The 24,537-nt window shown below is 49.4% G+C and overlaps 1 protein-coding gene across 1 annotated transcript in view; it reads right to left on the bottom strand.

Moving 5' to 3' along the window:
• The window catches only part of RNF17 (ring finger protein 17), a 3,010,943-nt gene that overhangs the window by 343,300 nt on the left and 2,643,106 nt on the right, over positions 1-24,537 (bottom strand). Inside the window, exon 36 of the mRNA XM_078657063.1 lies at positions 18,847-19,006. Coding sequence (XP_078513189.1) covers positions 18,847-19,006 — 160 coding nt within the window. The remainder of the gene's footprint in view (positions 1-18,846; positions 19,007-24,537) is intronic.

Raw genomic sequence — 24,537 nt, 5'->3', positions numbered from 1 at the left:
TGCCGGTGACGACTCGGCCTCAACCAAAATAGGCTTGGTTCCGAAGTAAAGAACAGAGCCGGAGAGGCAAGTGTACAACGCCTGACCAGCGTCGGCTCGGCCTCTCAAAAGGTAGTCGCCTGTCCGGAGGGCCGAGGGGGACTCGGAGACAAGCATCAGCGACCACCTGCGACGCCACGGGGAGCCCCACTGGACTAAGCGACTCGTTTCGGGGTGCTATGGGCCGAAGAGGGGAACCAGCCAGGCCGCGCCCTGACGACGCCATACCTCCATCACCTGAGGCAAGGTGCTCAGTCAATGCTCGGGGCGAACCCACCTGCGAGTCCACCGGAGACCCTGCATGCAGCGGAGGGTCCGAGGACGTCCCAGGGAGAGGAGGGAACCCAAAGGAGGCCTGCAGGGCCGCGGCATAAGCCGCCATCTGGGTCTGAGTTGCCCCCGTGCCACGAAATGGCGGATAGGGTAGGGCAGACTCTCGGGCGCATGTCCAGAGAAGTCCGGGAACTAGTGCCCCCTACAACAGGAGGAAGGGAGGTCTATGACCTTGGCGACAGGACTTACCAGGGACGGGCGAGCGACGCTCACGGGAACCAGACAGCGAAAGACGCCGCAAACGAAACCCTCTGCTACCGGGACCTGCAACCGAAGAAGAGTCCGGGCGCCGTGACAACTCCGACCGCGACAGGCGAGCCGAAAGAGCATCATCCAGCTCTACCGCAGGACTTCGGCTTGAGTTGTTGGCAGGCTTCGCTATCCGTGGAGTCGTAGTGTCCGCCCAGGCACCACATGCAGATAACGTGTGGGTCCATCGCGAACATTTGCCGCCAACAGGAGGCACCGCACACTGTTCCAGACGCAAGAGCGTCTAAACGGCCTGAAAACAGGCCAGAGGAACCGCTTACTCCAGAAAAGAAGGAAACTGATGTCAGTGCGCCGGGAGGGACTTATATGACCTCGCTGACGTCACATCCGTGGACGACGTCAGGGCGGGGTCGTGTGGTGCCGTTCCCTCGGCACGCAGAGGTGCTGCTGGAATTAAGTTTCCAGATCCAGTCTGACGCCTGGGGAAAATTCTAAGTTACAGAATCTGTGGCTAGATGTCTCTATCAGATACATGTTGCACAATGTCTTGTTTCCACCCCTGTACGGGACTGTAAATAGTTCACTTTGGCCTTCGATTTCAACTTTGACAACAGATTTCAATAAGCTAAGCAGTCTCAAAGCGCTATTGTTTCAACAAGAAGTGGCTCTCACATCAGCTCGTGAGACCTTCGAATTGCAGGGGGCGAGTACCGCAGGTGAGATTCACTCACTGCTAAACACAAATCTCCCACTCAATTTCGAAGAATACGCCAAATATTTAATGCGTATGATACAGAGGGCCTTCCACACTTTTTCAAACTTGTGGGATCTGGCCTTGTCACCTCCTTTCCGACTATTTTTGGAGTAATCCCAGCTTTTATCCATTCTATTTTTTCCAGGGCTTTTGAAGGATTTCTTCTGGTGCTCCTGCTAATTGATGGTGTACTTGTACTTCTAATGCTGCTCCGAAATGGCTGCTCCATTTGTGGAGCTGCCAAACCCAGTCCAGTTGCTGCTGTATTGTGACCGGATATGCCAGCTTTTTGCTGCAATGCCATTACAAGCTCTTGACCGACTACTGGCTCACCTTCCGTTATGCCTACTTCAGCTGCTCCCGTACCCTTTCTCAATGGGCTCTGGATGACTGCTTCTCCAATACAACCCACGCTACCCTGGATTATGAACTGTTAATGGGTCTGTTAAAGGGCCATGACCAGGAATGTTCCATGGGTAGCGATCCTCTACTCGGACCAAAGGTAAACTTGAGTATTACTGTTGGGGCACAGCGCCTCTTGGATCGAAGTTTCATCGAAGTCAACGCAGGTTCCCTGATATGCTCACAACGGCTTCTGGATATGAGGAGCATGTGTGCTCGTTTGACTTAATTGGATGGCATACTGTAGGAAGGTGGATACCTGAATATGGTTACCCCTGATTTTTTGCCTTGTGTTTAGCTGGTTTTCGACTTAGTTGGCCTGGGATCCTGCTAATCAGGGCCCCAGACTATCTGCTCTCACTGTAAAATGGACTCCATGTACTCTAGGTACATCTCCAATTGAATATTCGGTCACCCTTGTGAGTCCCTGTATAGTGTACCATAGGTACCCAGGGCATAGGTGCACCCAAGGCCTACCAGGGGCTGCAGCATGTATTATGCCACCCCTGGCTGGCCATCCAAATTGACACAACTGGCTGATCACTCAGCTGGGGCAAGGTCGTGTAATCACCCCTTGCTTAGGTATAGTATTCCTATACCTACTTATATATAGACACATAGTAACCTATAAGTCACTCCTACGGCAGGCCTTAACAATCCTGGAGGCAGAGTGCTTGGTTATGTGTGAGATGGTGCTCTAGCATGAGCTCAGCCTGTCTGCAGCTTTCGGAACCATGTCCTTATAGCTGTTCTATGATATTGCCATACCATATACGCTTAAGTGCATTATGAACCTCGCGGTTAAATGCTAACTTTGGTTTGGCTTTATCTAATCATGTCGTGTAAGGTGTCATACGCTTTGGAATACTACCCCCTCGTCAATTCTGGCGACAGGGGTAGCATTCCACCCTTCTAGAGGGAGAAAACATGTTGTTGCTGACTATCCCGGTGAAAGTTAACCAGAGCCCCAGCGACACAAAATGGACGCTGCTGCCACATACACAAGTCTGACCTCCTGCTCCTGGGAGTCCTTCCAGTCACGGAGGTTGGGACAATAGATTTCCTGCCTGGAGAGGTGCAAGCACCACCCCAGACAGGACTTTGTGTATTGAGACAGGGAGGGCTGAATAGATTGAGACACTGCCTGAGGCACACTAGGTGCTTCATGCATACCCCTGTTCAAACCGGTTGCTGTGGCACTCCAGCCCCAGCTCTGGCGCGAAACTGGACAAAGGAAAGGGGGTGTAACCACCCCCCTCCGGGTCCCACCCATAAGAGGTACCTAGGAACAAATCCAGCCCATTTTAGCTGTATAAAGGCAGGAGCTGTGTCCTTAGACTTTAGATTAATCCTGAAATCGAAACATGACACGAAACTCTGGACCTTCGACATTCTGCTGAAGCTGAAGACTGAAGAATCTCCCTTGTGGCCAAGGAGTGACCACCCTGGGCAACCAGGCACCATCCAGCAAATCAACGTCTTGCTTTGTCGACGCTCCCGCCGGGACCCCAGCACAGAGCCTGACAAGACCCAGACTTCCAGACCTCTCTTCACGTCTGCAGCATAGCTGAGATCCGTGGAGGCAACAAGAGACGTGGGACCGGACATCTTAAAAAATGTCCACGACTTGCTAACTGTACAGCTCCTGAAGTATCCTCGAAGCTGTGCACTGGGGATTGAGAAGCCCCGAATCCGAGCTCCACCTGCACCGAAGATCAGCCCTCCACACTCCACGAGTTCTGCATGGGGCCCTTCTGCTTGTGTTCTGCTCGACGCGTTGTCTGGTTGCTGGCCCGTTGGCTAGTAGCCTCTGTGACGACAATCCTTTTGAACCAACTCGCTGGTCTGGTTGCTCCAGACTGGTCCTTGCCTCCCTGGAAAGGTGAGGCACCTCAGACCTTGTTGGTCTGCATCAGAAGCCTTCTTTGAATCCTGCGTGGGTTGCCTTTTGCCAAGGCTTGTTGACTCCAATCCGGCAGTCGACCCCTCCATCTGCGAGAACCTTCGTGGGACAGCTCCTCTCCAGCACCTGGTCGTCCTCGACGCCTCCTGGTCCGCGTGGCTGAAGAGACAAATTTCACGTCAGTACTTGATTGCTCCTCGACGTCGTCTGGTTACTTCCTGGTTCCACCCGGTCACTGGCTAGTGACCCAGACTCTGTCCCCTCTGCGTTCAGGTCCTCTTCATCCTCGATCTGCCCTGGGATCCACCCGGACATCTTCCTCCTGGTCGCCTGCAGCATCTTTCTTCAAAACCTCCATAGACTTCAACGGCGAAACCCGACATCTTCACACCTATGCACCCGCTTCCTGTGGGTGAGGTAACGCGAGTACTTCGGTGCTCCCAAGGGTATTGACTATCCAAGTGTCTAGGTTTTTAGTTGTTTCCGTCTAGCTAGACCGGAAGTTTCCTGAATCCTTCTTTTTCTAAACTCTAAGTTCCCATTGACTTAACATTGACTCACGTGTGTGTGTAAAGACACTGCACGCGCCGCCTGTGGGCCTCCTACTCCTAACCTATGTTTCAGATAGTGTAGCCCCAGCGATTCTCTAGGCCCTAGGCCTTTCCTTTTCTCGTGACGTGGTACGTATACCACTTACTTAGTATATGGTTTGCTTCGGCCCTAGGGCCTAACCGTAAATTGTGAAAGTTAACGTATTCTGACTAAGTAACGTGTGATGTGCTTTTGCCTCTGTTCTCATAAAGAGTTCAGAGGAGTGTGTTAGTAAATAAATACATATATATTTTATATGTATATCCTGTGTGGCGTCCTTTCATTTGGTATTCAAGGGGTTACATATGGTAAAACAGCTGGCTTTACACGCCCTCAAGAGTCTTTTAGCCGAAGACTGTTCTGTCCACGCTGCCACTAGGATAGCTGGTCTATAAGGTTGACTAACAACCATCACCATAAGGGTTGTTTGGACTGGTGCAAGGTGTTCACTAGAATAGTGAACATCATATACCAGGCCAACTTCTCACATTGGTGTGCAGCAGTTGGGATTAGAGCTTGCTGTTGTTTTACCACTTGTAATCTTGAGATATCATTTGAAAGATCACATAGGTACCTGTAGGTACATATAAAAACAAGTCTTAGTATACTTAAGTTCTACTGAACTTAGCTGTTGTAGAGCCTGGGCCTAGCACACCCCGACTACAACTCCTAGACAGGTTCTGTAGGAAGACAAATAGTGTAGGTAGGTGCAACACCCCACCTCACTAGAAAACATGTCTCAGACAGTGAACCCCAGTGGTTCTCTGCCTGCAGAAGTAGATCCCTTGAGGACTGCTTCGAGATATGAAGCCTTAGCCTTCCAAGAATTGAGACAATTGTGTACTTCTAGAAGGCTAAAACAGGGTTCAAACCCTACCATCAAGTTCCTGGTTGAGCTCTAAGAAGAGTATGATGCTCAACAGCCACCTAAAACAAGTGACACGGGTAGTGCAGATGAAGTTCTTCCCTCCTCAGATGATAATGCTGATAGTATTGAACCAGAGGAAGAAGAGGGGGTAGAAGAGGAAGATTCTGAACTTGAGGCAAACAGCCAGGTCCCAGTCAGAAGACTTAGCCAGGCTAACTTAAGCATACATGGGAGTCTGTATGGGCAGCCCTCATACAGACCCCCACGTGGGTTTCACCAGAGGCAGAGAAGAGGGAGATCCCACTCTGTGGACTCTCTCCAATCTCATGCTTCACGTGGCTCTCATGGCCCTGCTCAGAGGGAGATGACTTCTCCCCAGAGAAGGGAACATGAGGCCAAAATGAGAGAGGCTGCTCTAAGGATTGAGAGGCAAGAACTTGAAGTTGCCTTGGCCAAAGAGAAGCTTGCTCGTGCTAAAGAGCATAGAGAGAGTGGGTTAGAACCCACTGGTGGCAGCAATATCCCTAAGGATAAAGATAGGTCCTATGAGAATAGACACCTGAGCAAGATTGTGCCCCCCCTACAAAGAAGGGAATGACATCCACAAATGGATAACTGCTTTGGAGAGGGCCTGCAAAGTACAGCAGGTACCCCAAAGTCAGTGGGCAGCAATCTTATGGCTCTCCTTTTCAGAAAAAGGTAGAGATAAGCTCCTCGCTGTTAGTGATGGGGATGCTAACAACTACTCTGTCCTGAAGAGTGCTCTGATTGATGGGTTTGGCTTAACCACTGAACAGTACAGGTTGATGTTCAGGGATACCCAGAAGACACAGACTCAGGACTGGACTGATTTTGTAGATTGTGCTACTAAGGCTCTGGAGGGCTGGTTATTGGGCAGCAAAGTACATGACTATACAGGATTGTATAATTTGATTATGAGGGAGCAGATCCTTAGTAATTATCAAAACCAGCTTCTACACCAGCACCTGGTGGACTCTGATCTGGCCTCTCCACAAGAATAGGATAAGAGGGCAGACAACTGGGTCAGAACTAGGATTAGGCCTAAAAATCAGGGTGGTGACTAGAAGAAAGATTCTACCTAGCCTCAAGAGAAAGGTGGGGATAAATCAAAAGACAAGTCCTCCACAGGGCCCCAAAAATCCAATGGTGGGGGTGGGTCCCAAAACACTTCCTCTAACCAAAAGAAACCTTATTGCCATGTATGTAAACAGCCTGGCCACGGTAAGACTGACAGCAGTTGCCCAAGGGCCAACAATAAGGAAAACATTCCCCCAAGTAATACTCCCAGACCTCCTGTTACTGTTAGTAGTAATCCTCCAGGTGGTGGGAGTGCCCCCAAGAATTTGGCTGGGTTTACTTTGGGAACTCAGGTGGACTCTGGCCTAACCAGATCCCCTACCACAGCTACTCTTGTCTGTGAGTATGGCATGGGGTTTGCCAACTTCACTGCTTGTCCCAACACTTTGGGAAAGTACAGACAAGAGCCCCATATCAATGGCCAGAAAGTTGAAGCCTATAGAGACAAAGGGGCTAGCATCACTATGGTGACTAACAGTCTAGTCCCCTCAGGACAACTGTTACCTGGGTTCACCTATCAGGTGACTAACATTGATGGAGTGCAGAAAGATCATCCCATGGCAGTAGTAAATCTCACCCAAACAGAGTTCCTCCCTGAAAAGGTTGGTAGGGCTGTGATGGTCACAGCCCAAACTCAAACAGATGTCAGTGTTGTGAAGCCTGAAACTATGGATCACTCCACTCAGAGAGCATTGGGGAGGAGGAAAAGCCTCCCTCCCACAAGACATGTGAAGAAACTGCCCCAGAGGTAGCCAGGCCTGGCCTGGCAGAGCCCCTGATGTCAGTGGACCCTTCCAAGGAGGGGCCCAGTCAGGAGCAGGTAAACTGCCCCTCTCTACCTTGCCTCAGTCAGCCCAGGATGTAGAGGGCAGGAAGGCCAGTTGACCCCAAAGGGCCCCCTGTCCACAAGAACTCCCCCATCAGCAGATTAGGGGCACCAAAGCTAGCAGCCCTAGCAAGGTGAACGTTTTAAAAACTCCTGAGGGATCTCCCTTACATTTAGTTAGGAACCTCCCCCAGATGGACACTGTTGGGCACAGCCAAACCTGGGACCCAAAAGCCCCAAACATGACCTGTCAACTTGACCAGGAGTCTCACTTCAGTACTCCATCTCAACACCAGCCTTTTACTTTGCCAAAACACACCACAGGTAGAGATTCCCTATGGTGGAGACCCTATGATACCCTTAGGGTAAGGGATTGCTTAGTGGACCATGAGACAGGTGGTAACCATGCTAGTCCAGGTACTTCCTTATATGGCCACTTAGGCAATATAGATAAATGAAGAGGGGGGTTTACCCAAATAAGTCACTGGGGACCTGGGTGCTATATGATATATGAGAAAAGGGTCCCAGTGAACCGTTTAGACATTAGTCATATTTATTTACAACAACAATAATAGAAACATTAAAGCAAAACACTGTAAATTAATCACAATGGGCAAGATCTACAATACATGAAATACAATAACAGTGCCCCAAGAAAGGAGGGAAAGAGGGACATTAGCATGATGCTGTGAGAGAGAAATAAATAAATAAGAAATGATAATAGTTGTGACAAGCAATTATTTCAAAATCATTAACCATTTACAAACTAAGCCTGAGCCAAAACATGGAATCACAGATTTCCAAATATTCGTCAAGAATCATGTATTTGACGCTGGCATATAATATCCAAAAATTGGGGGCGGCGTCAATTAAGATGATGTGTTCACTCTCTGAAAGTTCCTGGGATTTTGACTAAACTTTTTGAGCAAGGTCGAACAACAATGCCCCATGCTATTTTGTTCTGGCCAGGCCTTAGCCCTTAAACAAAACATACCGATGCAGCTGTTTTTTGGACAAACACACTTTGGTCTTATTGAACAAGTTACTTACCTTCGCTAACAATATATTCAGGCAATGTGTGCTGGGCCTCCTTCCGCGCCGCGCGTCGAAGGCGAAGTGTCTTCTTGGACCGGAACCGAGAACAGGCCATACAGCTGGCCTCATCGTGATCCGGAGACAGGCACTTGTTGCACACTGGATGGACGTCAATATGAGGGTACTTGGAGTTGCAGACTGGACATCTTTTGAATGGGCTCCGTTCCATTATGATCGTCAACAAGGCCTACGGCGTCGACCGGGCCTTTGGAGATGAATAGCCAAGCGGCTTTTCCCTGACGTTCGGCTCGAAAATCGAGCTGGAACGAGTACTCGGCACCAATCGCAAGACAATACCGACGATACCTATAGGTCTTTTGGCCAAAAGCAAGTTTTCTATCGATTTAGAACTTGAGTTAGCAAATATACATCTGAACCCAATGGCGGAAAAAAACAATCTGAGGATGGAGAGGATGCCCATGCGCACTGTAGTCCACGGGAGGAGCCACCTATCTCGTGATACTTCGAAGACTCTTCCAGGACAACAATGTGCAATCATCCGGACTCAACACTAGGCGGCGATCTATGCACATATATGAATTCAGCAGCCCACATGCCTCGAACCATAGGTTAGTTATAGATTCCTTACCTGACTGGAATCCGGAAAGTTTTTTGTCAGCAGTACCTCTGCGTGTTGGAAGTTGGCATCGGTTGGCTCTGCATCCATCGTTGGTGTTGAGGTTGCCGGAATGACGTCGCAGTAGCTACTTAGATGCCGCCCACATGCGCTGATGTCAGTTATATACACGACTTTCTGCGCCAGAAACACAGAGCCATGCAAGCCACTGACCACTGGTGCACAAAACTAGGGCCCTGAAAGGATGTCCTTAACCCTAGAAATCAGTTTGCAGAACGGGGAGGATGGGTAGGGCGGTAAAGAATCCATAACTAACCTATGTTTCTTAAAGAGATGTCGTTACTGAAGGTAAATAACTGGTTCATCTGAAAGAAACAGTTAGTTATAGATTCCTTACCTTAGAATAGATACCCCAGCAATACCAACCCCAGAGGTGGGTCTGCGAACCAAGATCACACCAGAAAGTCCTGGAGAACAGAACGGCTAAAAAAGCTATCTCTCCGGACTTGGCTGTCCAGGCAGTAGTGTTTTGTAAAGGTGTGCAGCAATGCCTACGTAGCAGCCTGACAGATGCCATTCAGAGGGACTTCTCATCCCAAAGCAGTAGTGACTGCCGTCGCCCTGGTGGAATGGGCGTGCACTCCCACTGGAGGCTCCTTTTTTGCTAGAGAATAGCAGACTTTAATACACAAAATGACCCATCTAGAGATGGTCCGCCTGTGTACGGCCTGACCTTTCTTGGCGCCCACGTAGCCAACAAAGTGTTGGTCATCCACCCAGAACTGTTTGGTGCGATGCAGATAGAAGGAAAGCGCATGTTTTAGGTCCAGACAGTGGAGCCGTTCTTCCTCTTAAGAAGGATGCAGAGGCGGAAAGAAGTTGGGCAAAGTGATGGTTTGCCAGATGTGAAAGGAGGTGACCACCTTGGGAAGAAAGGATGGACGGGTCATTAGGACAACTTTGTCCGGATGTACAGCCAGAATTGGAGGCTTGGATGAAAGAGCCTGGAGCTCACTTACTCGTCTGGCAGATGTGATGACTACGAGGAAAGCTGTATTAAGCACCAAGAGTCTTAGAGGACAATTGAAGCGGCTCAAAGGGAGCATACATCAAATAGGTCAAGACCAAGTTCAAGTCCCACTGAGGCATTAGGAAGGGAATAGGAGGAAAGAGTTTAGTAATGCCTTTTAAGAAACGATTTACAACCGGGGACTTGAAGTGAGAAGGCTGATCAGTAAGCCTCAGAAAGGCATAAATGGCTGAAAGATCGCCCTTGATAGTGCCCAGAGCAGAGTCCTGCTGGGCCAAAAAAAGGAGGAACAAGAGAACCACAGAAAGAGGGGCAGAAAGGGGATCCACAGCCTTTGCTGTGCACCATGCCACAAAATGTGTTCCATCGGCGTATACCGTCTTAGTGGAGGGGCGCCTGCTGCCAAGATTAGATCACAGACTTCAGGAGGCAAGTTAAATGACGTCAACTGCAGCAGCTCAATTTCTGCCCAAGGAGGTGGAGACTGGACAGGTTCGGGTGGAAGACCGTCCCCTGCTGCAGCGACAGAAGACCCTCCAGAAGAGGCAGTCGGATTGGAGGATCAAGGCCATGTTGAGCAGCTCGGGATACCAGACTCTTCATGCCCAATCTGCAGCCACGAGAATGACTTGGGCCCGGTAGAGCTTGATCTTCTTCAGCACTCTGGGCAGAAGAGCGATAGGCAGAAAGGCATATAGAAGACCGCAACTCCACTCGCGATAATAAGAGTCGCCTAGCGAGTGCGGCCTTGGAAATTCCAAAGCGCAGAATTGCTGACATTGCAGCTTCTCTTCGGTGGCGAATAGACCAAACCAAGGCTCTCCCCACTGCCGAAAGAGACCTTGCACCACCTCTGAGTAAATACGCCATTCGCACCACCTCTGAGTTAAGACGCCATTTGTGATCCATCATTCTCCTGCGGCTGAGTTCATTTTCGCTGGCGTTCAGAGAACCTGCCAGGTGTTGAACCATCAGGGATATGCCCTGATGTTCCAGCCATGTCCAGAGGCGGAGGGCCTCTTGACATAGGGTCCACGACCCCACCCTGCCTTATTTGTTGTAGTACCACATGGCGGTGGTGTCGTCAGTGAACACCTGCACTACTCTTCCCCGAACAGAGGGAAGGAAGGCTTTGAATGTAGATGAATCGCCCAAAGCTCCAGAAGGTTGATGTGGAGCCCGGACTACGCCGGAGACCAGGGGCCTCTGATCTCCGCCTCTCCCATGTGGGCGCCCCATCCCAGAAGGGATGCATCCGTCACCACTATGTGTTCTGGTAGGGGAAGGGAGAGGGATCTGCTGTTGACCCAATCCTGGTTCGTGAGCCACTGCTGCAATTGTCTTGCAGTGCCCTCCAAGATCTGGACGTAATCAGACAGATTCACCTAATGCTGCGCCCCCTGGAACTTCAGGTCCCACTGCAGACCCCGCATATGCCACCTGGCATGATCGACCAGCAGGATGCAGGAGGCCATGAGGCAAAGCAGCCTCAGGGTCATCCAGATCAAAACCCGGGATAGAAGCTGAAAAATCTGATTTATAGCCGTAATATCCTGGTCTCGCTGTTTGGGAGGTTAAACTCGAAACTGGGTCGTGTCCAGAACCGCTCCGATGAAGAGGAGCTTCTTAGAGGGGGTCAGGTGTGACTTTGGCACGTTGATGGAGAACCCCAGCGAATGCGGGAGGTCGCCCGTAGTCTGGGGTAGGAGACGACAGCCTAGGGTGAGACCGCCTTCAACAGCCAGTTGTCATGATAGGGGAAGACTGCAACACCTGATCTGCGCAGATAAGCTGCGACCACCGCCATCACTTGCGTGAATACCCAAGGGGCGCTGGTAAGGTCAAAGGGGAGAACGGTATACTGAAAATGCTTGTGGCCTACCGTGAACAGCAGGTAACGCTGGTGGGCCGGCAGGACAGGGATGTGAAAGTAAGCGTCCTGCAAGTCCAACGCTTCTAATCAGTCTCCACGTTCGAGGGCAGACAAGACCTGGTAGAGCGTCAACATCTCCAGCTTCTCCTTCTAGAGGAAGCGGTTGACGTTCCTGAGATCCAAGATAGGACGCAGGCCTTTGTCCTTCTTGGGTACCAGAAAGTAATAGGAGTAATAACCCCAACCAACTTCTGCTGCAGGAACGCGCTCAATGGCACCCTTGGCCAAGAGAGCCGTGACCTCCCTGTTGGAGAAGGCCCAGATGAGACACCGACATACAATGGTACCGAGGTGGCATGGCTGGAGGAATAGTCTCAAAGGGGAGGGAGTAGCCCCTTCGGACTATCTGCAAAACCCACCTGTTTGACGTGATGGTGCGCCAGTGGGGGAGGTGATAGCGGATCCTGTCGCCCACTGGCGATTGATGGTCCTGTCAGACTAGGAAGATTTGGAGGCTGCTGCAGAGGGAGGGCAGGGATGGACGGTGGACTGGCCTGCCCGCTGGCCTCCTGAACCACGGCGGCGGTGGTTCCCACGTCCCGGGCCGCGCAAAGGTTGTGGAACTTGCGTCGGCCTGTGGCTCTGGGCCGAACGTAGTGGGGCACCCCTTCCGTAGCCACGAACACGGCAAAAAGCAGATTGCGCAAGGCGGCTGGGGAGGCACAAGGACTTGGCCGTAGCCCATGAGTTCTTAAAACGCTCTAGATCATGGTCTGCTTTGTCTCCAAAAAGGCGACAGCCATCAAAAGGCATGTCCGCTCTGGACATCCCCAGATCTCATTCAGGCGTAGTGTCGAAATGGGTAACGACGTGGAAATCGTCCTGCCTAGAGTTGGAGGTATCCAGCCCACATTGAAGATAAACTTTGCTGCAGCCACAGCCTGGGAGAGTAAAGTCCAATTCTCCTCCGGACAGTGAGGCAGCACTTGCACAACCGTATCCCACACAGAGTGGGAATAACGGTCTAATAGACATGCAGTGTTGACCGACCGCAGGACCAAGCTAGCGGAAGAGATCCAGCTTCTTGGATTCCGTATCTGGTGGTGCGCTAGGGAATGTGCTCTTGGAAGTAGAGGCTTGGACCATCAAGCTCTCAGGGGGTGGGGAGTTGGGAGAGGAAAGTGGGGAGCCCGGGCCGGGCGGTGACGTTGGGCAATCATCCTACCACGGGAGTCTCCGTGTTGGGCCTTGGCCAGGGGGACCAGGTGCCCAAAAGGATGTTGGTTAGGGCTTCATTGAACGCTAGTATGGGCTCCAAAGAGCTCACTGCCAGCTGAGGCACCACAGTCAGGAGATTAGTCCTGACTGCCATCGTAGGAAGCTCGAGGTGGAGAGCCTCAGCCACCCTACGCAACACCACTGCATAGGAAGTGTAGGAGAGTAGGGTCTGCTTCCTATGGCCACCCACACTTTTTGCTGTGATTCTCTGGTTTTTCGACTTTAGTGTGGCTGTGCGCCTGCTAATCAGACCCACAGCCCAGCTGTTCTCTCTCTAAATTGATACCATGTACTTTAGGTACTGGGTCACCTTTGTGAGCCCCTGTATAGTGTGCCATAGGTACCCAGGGCATAGGTGCATCCAAGGCCTACCAGGGGCTGCAGCATATATTATGCCAACCTTGGCTGGCCATCTAAACTGACACCCCAGGCTGATCACTCAGCTTGGGTAAGGTGGTGTAATCACCCCTTACTTAGATATAATATATCTATATCTACCTTATATATATATATAGACACATAGTAACCTATAAGTCACTTCTATGGCAGGCCTTAACAATCCTGGCGGCAGAGTGCTTGGTTTTGTGTGAGAGGGTGCCCTAGCATGAGCTGAGCCCCTCTTCAGCTTTCGGAACCATCTCCTTATAGCTGTTCTATGATACAGCCATACCATATACTCTTAAGTGCATTATAATCCTCGCGGTTAATGCTAACTTTGGTTTGGCTTTATCAAAACATGTCGTGTAAGTTGTCAAACACTATGGAATACTACCCCCCGCCAGTTCTGGCGGCGGGGGTAGCATTTCACCCTTCTTGAGGGAGAAGACATGTAGTTACTGCTTTACCCGGTTAAAGTTAAACAGAGCCTCAGCATCACAAAATGGATTCTGCTACCACAGACACAAGTCTGACCTCCTGCTGCTGGACAAAACTCCGGCAAGGGAGGCCTGGACAATATGTTTCCCGTCAGGGGAGGTGCTAGCACCTCCCCAGACAGCCTGTAGTGTATTGGGGCAGGGTGGGTTGAATGGAAAGACGCTTTTCCAGACACTGCCTGGGGCACACAAGGTGCTCCATGCATAGCCCGGTTCAAACCAGTTGCTGGGCCAAACCAGCCCCTCTCTGGCTTGAAACTGGACAAAGAGAAAGGGGTGTAACCACCCCCTTCCCAGGTCCACCCATAGGAGGGACCTAGCAGGTAATCCAGCCCCTAAAATCAGTATAAAGATAGGAGCTGTGTCTAGAGACTTTAGATTATCCTGGACTGAAACTCTGAAACAAAACTCTTGGACCTTCGAAGTTCTATATCGACTAGAAGACTGAAGACATCTCCCTTGTGGTCAAGGAGTGACCCCCTTTTCTGAATCATTTTGTCCACCATAAGCGTGGAAGGGTATACTCAGATGTGAGTCCCTTGCTCATTGCACCATCAGGATTCAAGCAAGCCGGGCCGACGACGCCTGAAATGGCAGAAACCGGTCCCCGGAAGCTTGTTTCCTTCCCAGTACAAGAATTGGCTTGGTAGATTGGTTTGCCCTGTTCCCATCATGCAGTGGGACAGGAACAGACTAATTTGCATATAGCCAAGTTCTGAGCTGGGATGGTGCAGTGAGCTAAAAAACGGTGATGGATCAAGCCCTGATCTTTGGACTGGGTAAGAGTGGTCTGCTTAATTCAGGCACTCTGTTCATCACCACCCCCTTTTCTGAATCATTTTGTCCACCATAAGCGTGGAAGGGTATACTCAGATGTGAGTCCCTTGCTCATTGCACCATCAGGATTCAAGCAAGCCGGGCCGACGACGCCTGAAATGGCAGAAACCGGTCTCCGGAAGCTTGTTTCCTTCCCAGTACAAGAATCGGCTTGGTAGTTTGGTTTGCCCTGTTCCCATCATGCACTGGGACAGGAACAGACTAATTTGCATATAGCCAAGTTCTGAGCTGGGATGGTGCAGTGAGCTAAAAAACGGTGATGGATCAAGCCCTGATCTTTGGACTGGGTAAGAGTGGTCTGCTTAATTCAGGCACTCTGTTCATCACCACCCCCTTTTCTGAATCATTTTGTCCACCATAAGCGTGGAAGGGTATACTCAGATGTGAGTCCCTTGCTCATTGCACCATCAGGATTCAAGCAAGCCGGGCCGACGACGCCTGAAATGGCAGAAACCGGTCCCCGGAAGCTTGTTTCCTTCCCAGTACAAGAATTGGCTTGGTAGTTTGGTTTGCCCTGTTCCCATCATGCACTGGGACAGGAACAGACTAATTTGCATATAGCCAAGTTCTGAGCTGGGATGGTGCAGTGAGCTAAAAAACGGTGATGGATCAAGCCCTGATCTTTGGACTGGGTAAGAGTGGTCTGCTTAATTCAGGCACTCTGTTCATCACCACCCCCTTTTCTGAATCATTTTGTCCACCATAAGCGTGGAAGGGTATACTCAGATGTGAGTCCCTTGCTCATTGCACCATCAGGATTCAAGCAAGCCGGGCCGACGACGCCTGAAATGGCAGAAACCGGTCCCCGGAAGCTTGTTTCCTTCCCAGTACAAGAATTGGCTTGGTAGTTTGGTTTGCCCTGTTCCCATCATGCACTGGGACAGGAACAGACTAATTTGCATATAGCCAAGTTCTGAGCTGGGATGGTGCAGTGAGCTAAAAAACGGTGATGGATCAAGCCCTGATCTTTGGACTGGGTAAGAGTAGTCTGCTTAATTCAGGCACTCTGTTCATCACCACCCCCTTTTCTGAATCACCCTGTGCAAACAGGCACCACCAGTAACTTGCCGGTTTGCTTTGTCGACGCTCCTGCCGGAACCCGAAGACTCAGCGACTCAGGAACTGGACTTCCAGACTTCTCCGACTCCGATCCACACTCACAGCAAAGCTGAGACCCGTGGCGGACACGAGAGACGTGGGACCGGACACCCTGGACTACTTGCATTCTGCTAACTGCTCGACTCCCGAGATATCCTCGCAGTTGTGCATTGGGGTATGAGAAGCCCCAGACCCGAGCACCATTTGCACTAAAGCTTAGCCCTCCACACTCCACGAGTGCCGCGTGGGGCCTGCTCCTGCATTTAAGCTCGACGCGTCTTCCCGGTTGCTAGCCTGCTGGCTTGTTAGCCCTCTGAAGACTTCCTTTTGAATTTACACCAATGGCCCGATTGCTCCAGGCTTGCTCCAGCTTCCCTGCAAAGAAGAAGCTCCCCAGACCTTGCTGGTCTGACTCAAAGCCAATCTTCACTTCCTGCGTGGATTGCGTTTGCCAAGGCTTGTTGGGTCCAATCCAGATACCGACACCGCAGTCAACCACATCCTTCGTGGGACAGCTCGAATCCAGCTCCTGGTCGTCGTCGACGCCTCCTGGTCCTCGTGGCTGTAGAGAAAAGCTTCACCTCTTCACCTGAAATCTCCTCGCTATCGCCTGGTTCCTTCCTGGTCCCTGGCTAGTGACCCAGACTCTGTGCCCTCTGCTTTCAGATTCTTCTGTTCCTTGATCCACTCGGACACTTTTCCTCTGGTCGCCTGCAGCACTTCTTTGCAGATCTCCATAGGAAACATCGACGAAACCCGACACCTAAAGACACCTATGCACCCGGCTTCCCTGGGTGAGGTAACTCGAGTACTCCGGTGTTCCCATGGGTATTGACTATCCAAGTGTCCTAGTCTAAAGTGGTTTTGTCGTAGTCCATCCGGAAGTGCCCTAAATCTTTAACTTTGTAACTTTTACGTTCCCATTATAACTCTATGGTAAATCGTGTGTGTGTTTAGACACTGCACACGCCTCCCGTGGGCCTCCTACTTCCAATCCTTTGGTTGTTCGGTGTAGCCCCAGCGATTCCCTAGGCCTATTCACCTTTCCTGAAGTGGTTCTTATACCACTTACTTAGTATATGGTATGTGAGGCCCCTAGGGCAAAATTGTATTTGTGCAACTTATCGTATGCTAATTGAGTAACTTGTGATGTACTTCGATCTCTTACCTCATAAAGAAGTCAGAGGGGTTGTGTTAGAAATAAATACATATATATTTGATATATACCTTGTGTGGTGTCCTTTCATTTGGTATTCAAGGGTTTATATTTGGTAAAACAAACAGCTTCACATGCTCTTTGGAGTTTAGCCAAAGACTGCTGGTCCATGCTACCACTAGGATAGCTTGTCTATAAGGTTGACTTTACAACCACCATCAATAAGGGTCGTTTAGACTGGTGCAAGGTGCCCACTAGAATAGTGGACATCATATGCCACGCTAACTTCTCACAGGAAGCTCCCTCCTCCATAGACCATGTAGGAGGAGACAACATGCCAAGGTCAGTGGAGGTATCGAGACCATTGGCATCCCCCAGGTCCTCTCTCCAGTCGGACCATAATCCAATTGGTCGGTCAGAGGGTCACCGGACCCCTCCCAGTCCTCCTCCTAGTCCGCTGGTTGCCTATCTGGCCTGAAAGGGACCCCAGGAGTGAACAGGGGCACAAAAACCCCACTCAGCGCTAGAGCTGGTGTTGATTGATGCTGGTCCGGCTCCACATCCAAATCAGGATGGAGGTCGGGGTCGATGCTGGCTGGGGGCACAACCGGCATCGAGTGCGGCTGCTGTGCCGAAGGAAGCTGTGCCGGGAAAGGCGTAATGAGGACAACTGGCGCCGATCCCGATCTAGGACTATATACATGGGTCCCCTGGGCCGGAGCCGCCTTCTGAGTCGACTCTTCAAGCTCTGCACACAGAGCCCGCGGGAGGGGCACCGTTCGCATCCCTCATCCTGTCAGCCAACCGACGTGGAGAAGTCGAAGAGAGGCGATGCTTCTTCGACAATTTCTTGCGCTTCGACTCACCTGACTCGAGTGTGAAGACTTGGATGACGAATTGTGATGGCTCCGTGACCGGTCCTTCAACCGTCCTCACGAACGGGATCTCGAGCGGTTCGGAGCGGACTGCCGGCGCTCAAGAAGCTTTCAGTACTGCTCCTGCAAAGACTTCAGAGCCATGGTCCGGCGGTCGGAGCACGGCTAGGGGTCGTGGTGGCACTCCAAGCAAAAGAGGCACACGCGGTGCAGATCCGTCACCGACATCTGTCGGGTATAGAAACCGCAAGCCTTGAAGCTGGGTATCCCTACATGCACCAGGAGTCGGCAGGACTCAAAAAGACATCGACAAAAGTCGCTCAAAAAGTTCAGTCAAAAAGTGACTGGAGGTATCGCTATCTCTGGATCTGCGCTGGCTGGAGCGGAAAAAGAAAGAACTGACGTCAGCACGCGAGGGCGGCATCTAAGTAGCTACCGTGATGTCATCCCGGCGACCAGGGCACCGATGATTGACGCAGAGCCGACCGACGCCACCTTCCGACACTCAGAGGTACTGCTGATGAAAAAACTTTCCGGGTCCAGTCTGACACCTGGTGGTAATTCTAAGTTAATGAATCTATAACTAACTGTTTCTTTCAGATAAATATTTTTAACTATTTTGTGTCTCTGTCAGATCTTATTGTGGACAAGTACAAGAGTGAGAACGAAAGGGTACGTCTTGGTACCACGATTCCTGTGAGATCTGGGAGTGTTGTGTTCTGGGGTGTCTAATAATTTGTTTCTCTATGAGTAAGTAGGAGAGCAAGTGAGACACTATAGCTAGACAGTCCTGGGCTTATGGGTACTAAGGTGGTAGGATGACTCAGTCCCTATACACCAAGGTCCTATAATCCTGCACACAGTTCTGTGTTTGTGCAGAATCCCTGCAACAAGAGCTTTGAGAGTTTAGTGACTTTCCCCTTAACTTTTACATTTCAAAGCCAACAAATGTTTTTGGGAGGTTGACCTTGGAAGCTGGCAAACATTCTTCAATGGATGTATGCAATGTCACTAAGACTCTTAAGAGGCCTATGCTTGGTGGCAATGTAAAACCGTTTGTTTGTTTCACTTTTAAATCCAGTCTTCATATTTTCAAATACCTTTGACTCAGGACAAAAGTAAGATTACCTGATCTAAAATCATGCATAGGAAGAAGAGTTTCAATATTCTGATTGCAGTTGTGCAGTTCTGATTCCAGTGCATCCACAGGAGAGCTGCAACTCAGACCACTATCATCAGTGTCACTCAAAAAGTTCATGCAGTCTTTTGAATCAAGGCTGATAAATAGCTGTGAACAAAGAGATACAAATTACATATTCAAACCTAGAACAACTTAGAGCCCCACAACATTTCATAGAACTAATCAGTTCAGATTATCAATTTGTGGGGCTAATTGACTGAGAATATATATGTTCCTTTACAATCAAATCTTGCAACACAAAATCAAAGTCAATAAAGTTAGATTACATGCCTTCATTCCTAAATTTGTAAGCTGTGTTTCAGCTCACACTCATGCTGTCAAGAGAAGAAATGCGTTACTTACCTGGAACTGCAGTTATCCAGTATTGGTGTCTTTCAAAGATTCACATGCCTGAATCATTCCCCGTCGTCGAGATGGGAGCCCCCGGTACATAGAAAAGTAATGTCCTATAGACATACATAGAGAAAAGTAGGCCTAAGGGCCTTGCCTTAGTAGCCTATCTATGTCCTTTTGTAAAAAGGACCAAAATCCTGAAGGTAGCCAATCAGCTACCACCTCCCTCTAGAAACCTTCCTGCCAGGAGCCTCAGTCTCTCAGATTTTCGTACGCACCAAGCTAGGTAGACGTAACATATGTTATAGAGGGAGAGATGAGACCTTCCTGGGGAGGCAGGAGGGTTGCATGTGAATCTATGAAAGACACCAATACTGGATAACTGCAGTTACAGGTAAGTAACGCATTTCTTATCCAGTATTATGGGTGTCTTTCATAGATTCACATGCCTGAATCAGAGTAGCAAGCAATACATTATGCACATTTGTGATGGAACATAACGAATAGTCTGAGATAATACATATCATGTGACTAGTAACCATCAGCAATACAAATAATAAAGTAAATAAATGTGCATACCAGCGCAGGACGGTGGGAAGGAGGAAGGCTCATCTTACTGGAATAGATGGCGAAGTACAGCCTGGCCCACAGCTGCATCCTGCATCAGTTCCGTATCCAGGCAGTAGTGCCTAGTAAATGTATGCGGCGATTTCCAGGTCGCTGCCCTGCAGATGTCCAGAATCGGTACTCCAGCTAATAGTGCCGCCGATGTGGACACAGCCCTTGTGGAACGCGCTCGGACTTTGGAATGTAATGGACGTCCGACTTTGTCATGGCAAAAAGCAATTGCCGCTGATATCCATCGTGAAATGCATTGTTTGGAAAGTGGCATGCCTTTTCTAGGTCTGCTGAAAGCGATGAAAAGCTGATTCGTTTTTCTGAAATGTTTTGTTTTGTCTAGGTAAAATTTTAGACATCTTTTTAGGTCCAAAGAGTGAAGTGATCTCTCAGCTACATTACTGGGGTTTGGGAAGAATGAGCGAAGCACAAGTGGTTCATTTAAATGGAAGTCCGAGGGGACTTTAGGAATGAAGCGAGGATTAGTTCTTAAAATCACTCTGTCCTCTCTGAACTGCATGAAAGGATCTTGTATGGAAAGAGCTTGTAACTCACTGACCCTTCTCGCTGAGGTCAAAGCCAAAAGAAGTGCTGTTTTTCATGAAATGTATTTGATATCAGCCCTATGGATGGGCTCAAATGGGTGTTTCATCAATTGGTTGAGTACCACATTAAGGTGCCATGTTGGTGGAACTCTTCTTGGCCTTGGAAATGATCTATAGAGCCCTTTAAGGAATTGTTTTATTAATCTGTTGGACCATAGGGAAGGTCCTTTTGAAGTTCTTGTAAAGCGGGAGATTGCTGCCAGATGAACTCTAATAGAGGCATGTGCAAGTCCCGATTGTGCCAGATGTAGTAAATATGGCAGTAACTGCTCTGGAGTGATCTTGAAAGGATGGAGATTGTTGTCCTTACACCAAACACAAAAGCGTTTCCATTTCAAGGAATAAGTTTTGTTTGTGCTAACTGCTCTTGCCTTAGCTAGGACTTCCTTGCACTTCTGCGGGATGTTCAGGTGGCAGAACTCTCGGTACTCCGGAGCCATGCCGATAATCTGAGAGATTTCAGATTCGGGTGGAGTACCTGGCCTTTGGACATCGAGAGTAGAGAGGGATGTTGATGCAGATGGATTGATGGTTGGACTGAGAGGCGACGGATGTCCGTGAACCAATGCTGTCTCGGCCAGTATGGGGCAATGAGAATCAAGGTGCAGTGTTCCATTTTCATTTTCCGAATGACTCTGGTTATCAGGGGAAATGGCGGAAATGCGTACGCAAACACGTTGCGCCATGCGATGGAAAATGCATTTCCTAGTGACCTCGGTTGGGGATGCCAGCTTGCGAAGCTGTGGCATTTGGCGTTCTCCCTGGTGGCAAAGAGGTCTATTTGCGGTTTCCCCCATTCCAAGAAGATGTTGTTTAGAACTCTTTGGTCCAGTTCCCATTCGTGGGACAGTGACCTCTGTCTGCTTAGAGCGTCCGCTATGACGTTGTCTTTTCCTGGGACATACTCTGCTGTTAATTTGATGATGTTGTGTACTAGCCAGTTACAAATTTTTTGAGATTCGCGAGATAGTGTCAGCGAAGGTGTCCCTCCCTGCTTGTTCAAGTAGTGCATTGTGGTTGTGTTGTCCGTTCTCACAAGCACTGCTGAGTTTTTGATGCGAGGGAGGAATGCTTGTAGAGAGTGTAGAACTGCTCTCAGTTCTAGGAGGTTGATATGTAGAGTCCTCTCTTGTTCCGTCCACTTGCCACTGATTTGCAATTCCTGAAGGTCTGCACCCCATCCTTCTAGAGAAGCGTCTGTCGTTATGACATGTGGAATTGCCGGTATCAAGAACGTCAGACCTTTCGATAAGTTCTTGTCTGTTGTCCACCAAAGTAAAGCCTTGGTTATTTGTCGAGTAATGACGATGTGATCCTCGAAAGAACCTGTACATTGGGTCCACTGCTTGGTCAAGGCCTCCTGAAGGGGGCGCATTCTGAGCCGACAGTGAGGGATGAGTAGTATGCAAGAAGACATCATCCCTAGAAGGGACTTGAAAGTACGGACTTTGATGGTGTTTTTTGAAGACACTGCGGTAGCCAGAGCGATCAGTTTGTGTTTCCTTTCTTGAGCTGGGAAGGCTTTGGAAGAGGTTGTATTTAGAGTTGCCCCCAGGAATGTTATAACTTTGGTGGGCTGTAAGGTCGATTTCTCATAGTTGAGAGTCAGACCTAGGCGTTGGAAAATAGTGAGACAGGCGTTGGAAGACATTTGCGCGTCTGTCATAGATGGTGCCTTTACCAGCCAGTCGTCCAGGTAGGGGAAGACCTGGTGATTTTGCTGTCTCAGGAAAGCTGCCACAGGAGCCAGGCACTTTGTGAAAATGCGTGGCGCTGATTTGAGGCCGAATGGGAGGACACAGAATTGGTAGTGTTGACCTGCTACTTCGAATCGTAGGAATTTCTTGTGGCGTTTGTGTATTGGGATATGGTAATATGCGTCTTGCAGGTCCAAAGACGTCATAAAGTCTCCTTCCTCTAGGGATCCTAGGATTTCCTGGATAGTCACCATTCGAAACGATTGGCTCTTCAAGAATGTATTGAGTGCCCTGAGATCTAGAATGGGCCTCCATTTCTTCTTCTTCTGTTGAATTAAAAAGAAGCGGGAATAAAATCCCTTCCCTTTTTGAGCTGATGGAACTCGCTCTATTGCTCCTTTCTTCAACATTGAAGTTATTTCTTGCAGGAGTAAACGAAGGTGCCTGTGTTGAATTTTGCGAGGAGGAGTTAACGGTGGGATTGAATTGAATTCCAATGAGTGACCGTGCTGGATTAATTGGAGTACCCACCGATCTGTCGTTATCGATCTCCAATTGTGGAGGAAGTGTGTCAATTTTCCTCCAATTTTGAATGGACAAGACGGTGGGGGGACTGGCTGCTGGAAATGGTCATTGTCGTCCGCCGGCTGGTTTCCTCTGGGATTTTCCCCTGAAGTTTGATCTCCCGTAGGAGGTCTGACGACCTTGTTGCTGCTGTCGCTGCTGATATTGTGAGCGATTTTGATTGTATGAATAAGAGGATTTTCCTTGATATGATCCCCTGTAAGAGGGTTGACCCCTTCCTCTGTGCCCTCGAAAGGACTGGTTCTTAAATTGTAAAGTGCCGAGAGCTCTTGCAGTGTCTGTGTCTTTTTTGATTGTCTGCAAGGCCTCATCTATTTTTTCCCCAAATAGGTGTTGTCCGTCATAAGGCATGTCCAAGACTTTGGTTTGGACCTCTTGTCGGAAAGATGTGGCTTTGAGCCATCCTTGTCTGCGCAAAACTGCTGCACCTGCCAGCTGTCTGAAGCCTGTCATGGCGACATCTACAGCGGAATCGATGATCTCCGATGCTGACATTTGTCCTTCTTTAATGAGTGAGTGAACCTCATCCTTCAAGTCTTCGGGTACATCCGCTAGATACGGAACAATGTCTTCCCATAATTGTCTATTGTATCTGCCTAGTAGCGCAATGGCGTTGGCCACCTTGATAGTCATAGCTGACGTTGTAGAAAAACGTTTGCCGATGCTATCCAATTTCCTGCCCTCCTTGTCTGGTGGTGCTGACAATGGCGAGGACGGATTTCTCGAATTCTTTTGTGCGGCTTGGGTGACTACCGAATCCGGCTTGGGATGAGCATTAAGGCATGTAGGTGCTGTTTTGGTGCCTTATACTTTTTATCCAGTCTAGGTACCACTATTGAAACTGATGCAGGCGTTTGCATGAGTTGCTGGCCTTGTTCCCAGATGTGATCTATTATGGGAATCTATCTAGCCGTCTTTTTTATAGGATCCTTAAAGTCATATAAGAAACAATCTGTTTCCTGTGATTCCATAGTCATGTGGAACCTAGTGGCTGCTCTCTCTATTAAATTGTGGAATCCTCCGATATCCACTGGCGGGGAGTCTGAAGTATTGGGTTCAGGTGTGGCTGGAGAATGAGCGACATAATCTTCATCGTCTCTGTTATGGGACAGGTCGTCTCGAACCTCTCCTTCTTCTGGTTCATCGCCTTCCTCATCAGAAGATTGAATGTGATGAACTGTTTCCCTCTCCTGAGGAATGGCCAAAGGTGGTAGTCTTGACTTTGGAGATGGATGCGGTCTGGATGATGCTGGAGATTTCTCCGTGGAAGGGGCCGCTGGCGATTCAGGGAATCGTTTTTTGTAGTCCTCGATCAAGAATTGTAGATCAGTGACTATAGCTGCCGGGAGGCAGATCATTGGAGTGACGTGAGTTTGTACTTGAGCTTGAACAGTTTCTTCTGTAAAAATGACCTCATCTCCATCGTCATCTGTGCTCTGACATTTTACAATGAGATCCGATGGACTAGTAGCCTGATGAAAATTGGTCGTCCTCTGATTCATCATCTTGTAATAGACAAGATGGAAGTAATTTTTGAACCCTACTTGGCGATGTCAAATCTGGCGTAATAGGGAGTTTTGTAATCTTCTTTGATGGAATTAACTCAGATTTTTTCTATGGCGTCGACGATGTTGCCGTCGACGACGACGTCGTCGTCGCCGGTGTCTTAGACGGTGCTGACGTCGAGAGTTTCTCAATTGTCGATGATGAGGTCGTCGACGGTTCCCTCGTCGACGGTGCGGTCGTCGGCGATGTTGTTGTCGATGGTGCGGTCGTCGAC

Source organism: Lissotriton helveticus, chromosome 8 (genome assembly GCF_964261635.1).
Source record: "Lissotriton helveticus chromosome 8, aLisHel1.1, whole genome shotgun sequence".
In the NCBI taxonomy this organism is placed as follows: domain Eukaryota; kingdom Metazoa; phylum Chordata; class Amphibia; order Caudata; family Salamandridae; genus Lissotriton; species Lissotriton helveticus.
Note: the sequence above shows the minus strand (reverse complement) of the source record. Positions and strands in the feature narration are given on the sequence as shown.